General features: G+C 39.6%; 1 protein-coding gene across 4 annotated transcripts; it reads right to left on the bottom strand.

The window, feature by feature from the left end:
* Positions 1 to 870: 870 nt before the first annotated feature.
* On the bottom strand, positions 871 to 7984 carry CDK2AP2 (cyclin dependent kinase 2 associated protein 2). 4 transcript variants are annotated; one of them, XM_087881517.1, is made up of 5 exons: positions 7220 to 7563; positions 2440 to 2540; positions 2217 to 2349; positions 1635 to 1703; positions 1372 to 1508 (listed from the first exon to the last, which is right to left on the bottom strand). In XM_087881517.1, exons 1-4 carry the CDS (start codon positions 7425 to 7427, stop codon positions 1639 to 1641), a joined length of 507 nt encoding a protein of 168 aa, XP_087737643.1. In that variant the 5' UTR covers positions 7428 to 7563; the 3' UTR covers positions 1372 to 1508; positions 1635 to 1638. The 4 variants fall into 4 exon arrangements, with proteins under 4 accessions (XP_034276158.1, XP_034276160.2, XP_087737644.1 ...); XM_034420267.3 differs by lacking the exon at positions 1635 to 1703 and having other exon boundaries at positions 871 to 1508; positions 7331 to 7984; XM_034420269.2 differs by lacking the exon at positions 1635 to 1703 and having other exon boundaries at positions 871 to 1508; positions 7220 to 7956.
* Positions 7985 to 10252: the final 2268 nt, after the last annotated feature.

The raw sequence follows: 10252 nt of genomic DNA, 5'->3' as shown, positions 1-10252 counted from the left end.
AACTAATACCCACTCCCTGGGGACCAAGAAATTATTCTGAGTAAAAGCTGGGTGGTTCCCAGTTCATAAGCCAAAACATGTTTAGAGTAGTTGCTCCAGGAAGAGCTGGTTTACAGTCTGAGGATTCTCCATTCCCATTGGCACAAGTAAAAACTGCCTTGGAGATCCTTTGCCTAGCTTTGACTGCAACAGGAGACATGGCCAGGCCAATGCATCTCAGTTCAATGTCACTTCCTATTTGGATTACTGGAATTCTCTCCACATATAAGCTTGGGGCCTGGTTATCTGCACCACCATATATTCAAGCAAAATCTGCATGCTCAAGTAAGGTTGGTGGCATGTGTACTGAGAGTCCTAACCTCCAATAAGATGAGGTAAGAGAGGAATTGGGGCAAGCGTTTTCACTGGAGCTCCCTTGCTGTTGAGTATGGTATCACCAGAAATAAAGAGCTGTATCATCATTCCTAATATTTAGAAAGCTTTGCAAACTTGCCATTTTCAAAGTGTATTTGAGAGCCAAGTAGTGAGTTGAAAATATGCTTGGGATGAATGATACTGTTTCATGATGGTTAAAATATACATAATAATCAACACAGGGTATTTTCTACTGACTATTGCATTAGCAATTTTTGTTCTCCTTGTAAGGCCACTTAAGATTTGAATGGCTGAAGGAGCATAGAAATATTTTATTTAGAAATAAAAACCCAACTTCAAATAGATGAAACTATTTCATGAAAGCCTCTTGCCCCAATGAGAATGGGAAGCAGCAGAAACCTAGTTTATGGGGGGGGGGGGGAGCTTTAGAAATGAAATGTTAACATAGGTGTACTATACTCCTAACATTGACACAATAACAGCAAAAACAAGTCATACAGGAGTAGAAACATTTTATTACAAGTTTTCCAATACAGGCTCAGTGATCGCTGGTTGAGACTCTTGTTGCAAGAGGAAGAGAGGGCTTCATACTGCTTTACTAAGGAAGCATATCTTGCAATACATGCCCTTCAGGAATATTTTAGTGAGGTAGAGAATATTTCCCTCACCACATTAAAAAATAATAATAGAAAAGCACAGTGAAGAAGAGATAATCCAAATTCTAAAGATTTTTATTTATTCAAAAACCCCATGTATTTTATAAAGATATAGAACTTGTCACCAGCAATTATTTCGACTAGTAAACCAAGGATATACACAATGAACGCTTTCTGTATATACTCCCAGAATGCCAATTGACGGGAAGTTCTGTGATGCAAGTGGAGATACTTCAGATTCTTAGGTGCCAATTGGTATAAAGGTCTTTGAAGGCGATCACAGTTCTAAGACTTGAGACACTGATTGGTAGAAAGATTTGAAAGGAAGGGGAAAACTCCAGATTCTAAAATGTTGATTAGCTGGAAAGTGCTAGGATCCTCCACGGGTGGTGCCAGGAGGAAGCGAGTGTTACGTGCGGGCATTGCGTTCTGTCTCTGCCAGACACTCTCTTACTAGTGCCCGAGCATGAATAATACCTGCAGAAAGAAAGTCACAAGAGTAAGGTACGCTGAATAATGGATTTCAAAGTAGCAACACAAACCACAAAATACGTGACAGAATTTGCAACTGTAGCATCTTCCATATAAAATATTTATATATACCTTATTAATTAAATTCAAGATCGATCAGAAGATATAAGGCAAAATGCAGATATGTGGGTTTGAATAAATCTGAAAGTACAAGACAGTAACTGGCAGCAATGCAGTACACAACATAAGGAACTGTTGTACAGCTGTCTTGCAGAAACAAATCAACATTTCCCTACAAGCTAGGTTTATACCTGCTGGGTATAGATTCTAATCTAGCAGGTTCTACCTGTTCCTACTGTGGAATAGCTATTTGCACTAGTGAGAACTGATTTGGCTGGAAATACTGAGAGCTCTGGCCTTAGGGTTAGGGAGTTCTTTTCATTCTTTCCTGACTTTAAACCAACTTTCAATTACAAACTTGGAAGAGTCATGACTTGGAAGAGTTAATTGGAAATTGGCATATTAGTCATCTATTAATCACTGTGCAACATTGCAAGTTTGGTAAGTTTGCAGAACTTCTGGGAAAGTCAGCCACATATATGTGAACTTATGAGGAACCTGAGAATTTCAGCTAGTGCCAGCCTCTGACAGGACTAATTTGAGTAGCTGCACAAAAGTAATTGTATTGATATACTATGATGAAATGCTTCCTACCTCGCTTCAGTCGTTCCATAGCACTCTTGCTACCTGCGTATGTAGGTCGTATCTCTTTGCCCATCTCTTCAATTACAGAAAGCAAATCTGTATATGTGCTCTGGGAACCTTGGGCACCTGGTGGCTTCATAGCCTGCAAGATCAACAGCAGAAATCAAAAACAGGATCCTTCTTCCATTATTTCCATCAATGGGCAAGACCCTCCTCATCCTTATGTGCTCACCTGCACGTAGCCCATAGATGGGGGCCCAAAATCGTTGAAGAGAGGTCGAAAGGGGGCAGATGTTCCAGGGACAGAACCAGATGGTGATGGAACACTGGTAGCTGAAAAATAAGTGATGGCATTAAGCTTACTGCTTAATCTAAATACTTGGGGCTCATGAACTTCATGAAAGGGAGTAATACTGTAATTTTGTTACTTCTCTTTGTGGAAATAATTAAGACAATAATGGAAGGATTTGTTTTGAGTAAACTAAGAGGTTGTTTTGTTTTTAAAAAATCTAGAACCAGATTTACAATATAGGCTTTCTGAACTGCTCGTGGGAATTTGATTCTCAAATGACAAAACTTCTATTTGAATAATTCTGTAGGACAGTGGACATAAATCATACAACTGGAAGAGTTTTACTGCAACTTGTATATAATATAAAATAGGGGAAAGGGAATTGGGTGTGACTATTTTTGTATAGATCAAAAACAATATATTATTAATCTTGGAAATCGGTCACCAGACCTCAATCAGTTAGATAAAGAATTGATTTTTGGTGTTCAAAACATTCATTTCAACTCAAGGAGGTGATTAACCAATTCACAATTTTTCATGATTTAAAGAAAAATGTTAATTGCATGATTTCTTGTTCCTATCATAAATACCTAACAAATAATTACACAACATATCTGAATGTGTTACTTCACAACTTTGGGGCGCTTATTTGGAAAGTTTTTTTAATATACAGAAATGCATGAATTAGAGTAATATATTCAGTAGCTGAAAAAACTAAACCAAACCTGGAGCCCAGAAAGGATTTTTATTACCAGCATCTATTTAAAATATATTAATTTTGCATAGAGGATCTTCGATAGTCTCACTAAAATAAACACCATTATTTTAATGTTAAGTATTTTTGATTAAATTGTTTCTAAATTTAAATTTGGAGAATGTGGTCAAATTTACATGAGATGAAAGAAGAATTTTATTCTTGAAAGTGTAAACCATTTAATGTTTTCACCATTAACAAACTAGAATTTCCTTGGACTAGTACACATCTTGCCAAGCCAATATTTATGTACATTACACAAGTGTATGTAGCTTACATTCTTTCTAATCCTAGAAAGTTTATTTAAAAATGCAAATATATTCACACATACACTTTTAAACAGCTGCTTATATGTGAATGCAGCTATTAGTTTATTTTAACTTATTTTTACCAGTCTTTGAATAGAATGCTTGTTCTTGCATGTTTATTATGTTTTATATCTTTGATTCCTTTGTTAGGATTGAAATAATTTTAATTTTAGGCTTCATCCTGTCTTCTCTTATTTTAGATTCTAATATTATATTGACATTGTAATCTTATCATGAGTGACAAACTAATTGTCACCATTACCTGGTGCAGAAGGACTCAGCTAATTCATATCTTCATTACCATCTGGCTGACTACTGTAATTCACTTTATATGGGGCTGTCATGTTCCCCCCCTTGTTATTTGTGTGCATTTTGTTTTTGCTGGAGTTTTATGATGTTATTGTTTTAATCATACCTTGGATGTTTTGTATTTTGTTAAAACATTATATGAGCAACTGATTTTGCCTTGCTAGACTGAGACAAGGTGGAAGTTTAATAAATAAATGAATAAAATATCTTGGAAGTATCAACAAGCCTTCTTTAAGAAATGGAGGCAGAAGTAAAAAATATATATATTTATAATGTGAACAGACAACTTCCCCCTGGCTTTTCCGTCTTGACCGCAGTAGCTTGTGGGTTTTAACTCAACTTCCGGCAGCCCAATATATAACATAAAGCAGAATTTTATGGGTTTTTACTGAGAACTTGCTGCCCTATACTGATCTGAATTCAGCCATTATTCTTGGCTGTCAACTTCATCTTGCTTTTCTCATCCTAACCATGTGAGCCTAACACTCTAAAAGTAGACTATAATTTCAGTATTTTATGAGTAATCCTGCGAATTTTATTATAAAATGATAGACACTTAACAAGTAAAAAATACAAATGTACACATAAATGGTACACTACTCATCATTCCTGTATCACATTATGATCTACTAAAACTATTCAACTCAGGACAAGTTTCTAAAAATAGAAAACTTGAAAATACAAAGTCCTTAATTGAGAAAAATGGGTATTATTATCCCACTTATAAAGGGTATGTTTTTAGACTATGAATCATTTGGAATTAATGTGTGGTAGAAAGTGAGTATGAAAGCAACCCAATTATTTTGATCAGATGAATCCAGAAAAATAACTACTTAAGGTTGGCCCCTACCAAGATTGCATACAATTTGGATCTCTTTTCTGAACCACTTAACTTACTGTATCTGTTTTTTAATTTGTGCAAATGATTCACCTATGGCTACTACATGTTAGTTTAGTAGAAATTTCTTCCACAAGAAATGTCCTTTCAAAATTGTTATATCATATACTGTACAATTTTCTTTAACACTATCTAATAATGATGGCATCCATATAGTTCTAATTAGCATAAAGGCAATATGTTTTCTACCAAGTGTCTAGCATTTTAAATCACTTACAAGTTTTTTATACAACCACATCAGCACAGTAATTACAGACATGCAATTAACTTCCCTGATCTGAAGAAAATATGAGAACTAGAAAAGGAAGATTTTATAAAACAAAAGTCTGCTGATTCTTTTCTTTGAAAACTATTAGTGTTCTGCAGATATCTAATACACGCATGTAGGAAATTTAGTTAATAACCCAAAAATACATGAAGTTTAAATGATAGATTGATCAAATCCAACAGTATTATTCTGGCTGCCTGTGATTGTCCATGCTGTGGCTGATAATTCAATTTGCTATCTAAAATCTAACTCAAGAGGACTTCCATGGAAAAAATGGCAAACTAAAGACTGTTCTGCTAGCAGAATGAAGTGACAGTGAGAAAACCAACATTTTATCATTCCTTTCTGGACAAAGAGAGGACTTGAGATCACCCACAATTGCTCCAGATAGTTGCTCCTCATACGAAGATTGCAAGACAGCAGTTTCCAGCCCTAGGAATCGAGGGAAAGCCAACTTTGCTCAAACCATGGTCTGCACTTTAATGACACTTGGTTTCCATACTTCCTTCTCTAATTACTTTCAGAAATTGCTTGTTAACTGCTTTTCAGCTATTAAGAATCTTTGAATTGACAAATTTTACAACTCTAGGTGAATTTCTTTTAATCCCTAGCACAATAAGATCTAAATACAAGTTTAAGGACTTAAAAAATTATTGGAACAGTAAATGGGTGATTAGAACTTTGATTTTGGAAAATTACAAAAAGTGTAAAAGTCCAGATAAATGGGGGTGGGGGAATTGAAATTAATTGTAAGAAGCATTCCCGTGGGGAAATGTTTTTGTTTGAAAAATGATTTGACAGGACTTGAAGGTTATACTCTATACACTAGAGGGAACTAGAAGGGACTAAAGATTACAATTAAAGAACTAAATTTAACTTAATATGGATAGAAACAAAATATTGCATAATATATAAAATATATATTTCTTTGTTACATTCTTATTGTTTCTTTTCTACTTTTTTCTTCACTGATTTTTCTTTTTTTATATTAGTTTTCATCTTTTAATTGTAAAGTTTAATAAAAGTATTATAAAATCAAACTGGATATCACACCTGAAACCTGAATATCCTTTATGCAAAGAATATACTTCATCGCTGACCTAAAATTTTTCCTGCTGTGCTCTAGTTTACACACCTATTTATGAATAATTAACATCCTGTAAGTATACAATCAGGAAGTCAATCTCAATCTTTTTCAAGCATATACATACATTCATCCCAATATTTATCTTCAAACCTATATAATATACTCAAGTATGCCAAAAGAAGCATAAGTACATGGTGGAGGGCATCAGCACAACTAATACCTCCAGGAACTTTCTGTACCCAAGCCAAGATATATACAAAGAGCAGAGTTAGTAGTCTGTGTACTAGGAAAAAAGTAATTTCCGTTCCTAAACATGGTAACCAGATCCTAGGGAACACTCGGTCAGAATGTTTTTTACAGAAAAACTGACAAGAAATGCAAACCGCAGGATCCAGTTCCATTCCTCATGTACATGAAATTGCTTCTTCCTGGCCACTGCCACTTATGCTATGTTCAAATTAGTTAGCCAGAGTTATAAGTAAAAACTGTAACTTGTCCTCCTTTGTGCTTATTTTTCAATTAAACTCTAGTGTATTGCTAACCTAGCAAAACGTGTTTCACCTGATATTATGCAACCCTATATTGCTCAAACAGAAATCCAGCCGAGTTTAATGGGGCTCTTAGCACAAACTGCAAATTCTATGCCACCACACCGAATATAAATCAAGAAACCTCTGTAAATATGCAGACTGAGCTTCCCTTCTGTTTATTTCCCCCCCCACTTTTACCATCCAGAAGTTAAACTTTTCACTTTTCTGGGCCGGTTCGCTATTCTTTTTAACCAGCAGCTCTTTCTTACCTTAAAAGAATCAGTGTGATAAAACAACCGCATATTATCCATATATATATATATATATACACATATATTAATCGCCTTAGGTCCCCCCACCCCTTTTGTTTAAAGTATGCATTCATTTTGTTTCTTTCCTATTCTAATACAACCCGGCTTTTCCCCTTCTTCCCTTTTCTGGTCGGCCTCCCCCGAGCCCTCCGTCTTACCCAGCTGCTCTGGAAGGCCCAGGAAAAACCTGCCAGGAAAAGGGCGGAGGGGGGGGAGGGAGGGAGGTGAGGCAACCCTCTAGGGCCGGCCACTGACCCCAGGCGACTCCGCCGTGTAGCCTTCCGCCCTGTTCGGCTTCCAGCCGGCCACCGCTGCTCGGGCGCGGGAAGAGAGCAGGCGGGCGGGCGGGCAGGCGGGGGCTCTTACCGACCGGCGGGGCTCCGGGGGCGGGACTGGCGCTACTGCTGCTGGTGCCGGCGGCTCCTGAGCTGGTGGGGGCAGGCGCGATAGGCTTGTAGGACATCCCCGACTCCGCGCTCTCGAGTAGTGGCTGGCCCGCGATTGGCGCGCTGCTCCGGCTTCAGCCGCGACTGCCGCTGCTCCGATTGGAGGGGAGGCTACAAAAAGCACACACCCCCGGGCTGGCAATCTTTTTTTTTTTTTTCCTCCTCCGACGGTGCTGATTGGTGGGAGGCGTCCTAAACGCCGCCTACCCAATCGGCTTGCGTGGGTCTTCCCTCCTTTCCCCTCCCCCCCCTCTTCCCGGCTCCACGCCTCTTCAGCTGCCTGTCCCGGCTTGGTTCCCCGGCGAGTGGGGGGCTCTTTCTCGCGCCCCGAGGAGGCGCGCGCGCTTCACCCTTCAATCCCTCAAGCGAGCGGACGCGCGTTTCCTCCCTCTTTCGCGCCCACGGTTCTAAGGCGGCCTCTGGACCCTGGGAGAGCGAGCACGCGCGCCTTCTGGCCCCTTTCGCTCCTCTTCCCCTCGCGCTCGGAGCGCTCGAGTCCTGCGAGTGGCCGCCGTGGATTACGCCTTCATCTCGCGCCTACGTGTCTCGCTCCCTCCCCCTGTGACCTCACTGCGTACTATCACACCCGTCCCGTCCGTTTCCATAGCGACGAGAGGGCCCGAACAGTGGCCTACTTGATGTCCTTTCGTCAGGCCTTCGGGCTCCGAAAGGAAGTCGCTGCGGCCTCTGTTGCCTCTTTACCCCGGGCTTCTACATGTACTAGAGTGCCCTGTTGAACCGTTTTGAGCCCTCTAAAAGTTTGGGGCATTCTTTTTTGGGGAAGGGAAGGGAAGGGACTCTGTTACCCCAAACGTTAAAATCCTAGATTTTCACATGACCTATTTTTGCATTTTTATTTTTGTTTCTATATTTCCTATGCCTGAAACTGGAATTTTTATTCAAAGAGGGGTGAGAAAGTCAGGGATCAGAGGTCAAGGTTTTTCTTTAGATACTGTATGCTTCACTGGCTGGATAATTTTGCAACACTTTTCTCCCAGAGTGGTGCCAGGCCTTTCTGCAACAGACATATAAGTCTGTGCAGATATTTTCATTGCTGTGGGCTTCCAAACCTTAATGGCAATTGAACTGCCTCTTTTTTTCTTTGATAGACTTTATAAAGAAAGGAGGAAATTACTTTGGACTGAGGGATACGATTTTTATTGTATGGCTGCATTTATAGTTTTGTACATTGATGATAATGAAGGTATAAAATTGTATTAATAGTAAAAAATAGTTTTGGCTTCATTTCAGGTGCTGAGTTTTTTAATGATGGATTCCAGATTCTGGAACAAAGATAGTATCTTTGTTGTTATCTGTAAAAACATCAGTTTATGTTTAGTTGAACAATTTTTTCCATCAGATAGTAGGCATATGGGGAGAGGGCAATTCACGAACATGCAGCAAACTGCAAGTGTCAAAATCATGATGGGTTATCACATAAATTACAGCTATGCACTTACATCATATATTACATGATAGAAGTTCATTATTTGCTCTTTCCCCTGTGAATAAAAGTGAGGTACAGGTAGTCTTCAACTTACAACCATTTGTTTAGTGGCCAAATTTAAAACTGCACTGAAAAAGTGACTTAAAACCAATCCTCTCATTTATGACCATTGCAGCAACTTTTTTTGACAAGGGGAATGAAAACAGAAACGTAAAAAATAAAGTTTAAACTTTTCAAAACTTTTCATGGAGCTGTAGTTCATGCCATTGGAGTCTGAATTTCAAGTCCAGTGCTGGCTAAGAATCAGAGATTGGAATCCATTCTACTTGTAGAACACCAAGCTAAAGAAAGGTATTTTATAGCAGTATATATATAAATATATGGCAGGTTCATCTATTAAAAAACAGCTGTTCCAACATGCCGTACAGACTGTATACAAAATGCAGCACCCCGCATGGTTTTGTGCTGACCTCGGTGTGCACATGTATCATCATCTCTTCTGTAGGAGCTGTATTGGTTGCCGATTTGCTTCCGGGTGCAATTTAAGGTGCTGGTTGTCACCTTCAAAGCCCCTCATAGCTTGGGACCAGGTTATCTGAGGGAGTGTCTCTTGCCGGTCACTTCTACCTGACCCATCAGAGCCAAGAGGCAGGGAATGTTGTGAGTCCCATCCCCAAGGGAGATACATCTAGTGGGATCCAGAAGAAAGGCCTTCCCCGTGGTGGCTCCCTCTTTCTGGAACATCATTCCCCCAGAGATTAGAATGGCCTCCACTCTAATACTCTTCCGGAAGGCGCTGAAGACCTGGTTCTGCTGGCGGGCCTAGGGAACCCAGAGCAGGATAGAACCCATTAAATGGCTTGTGTGGTTTGTTGTTGCAGGGACGGGTGGGTGGGTGGGGTGGCTGCTGCTTCTCTGTGCCACAGCGCTGTCTGGATGGGACTTAGAGGAAAGCGATGGCTCACAGCTGCTAAATTGTACAAGACCCTCTCCCAGCAGTGTGGAGAGAAGCAGCCGCTGCCCCAACTCTCTCTCTGCCAGAGAGCAGAGATTGAGGGGACCAGGCCCCAAAAGGCTGCTCGGTCGAGCCTCACCATGCGTGTGCTCATGTGCAGAAGCCATGTGTGCGCACATGTGCACGCTCACATTTTTGGCGAACCGGTGGTGAAATTATTTGAAACCCACCACTGTATAGTGTACTATATTAATTTATTTGATTCTTTTTGTTTTTATTGTTTTAAATGTGGTTTTGTATTCTGTAAGTCGCCTTGAATCGCCATGGTCAAATAGGCGGCAATATAAAATAAACAAATAAACAAACAAACAAATAAATACAGTACAATATCCATTGTATTGATTTTTTAAATTTGCTTCTTCTGTTTAAAAAACGAACGC

Source organism: Pantherophis guttatus, chromosome 1 (genome assembly GCF_059756535.1).
Source record: "Pantherophis guttatus breed Tessera chromosome 1, ASM5975653v1, whole genome shotgun sequence".
Lineage (NCBI taxonomy): Eukaryota > Metazoa > Chordata > Lepidosauria > Squamata > Colubridae > Pantherophis > Pantherophis guttatus.
The sequence above is the reverse complement of the archived record's forward strand: the minus strand, read 5'-3'. Positions and strand labels throughout refer to the sequence as shown.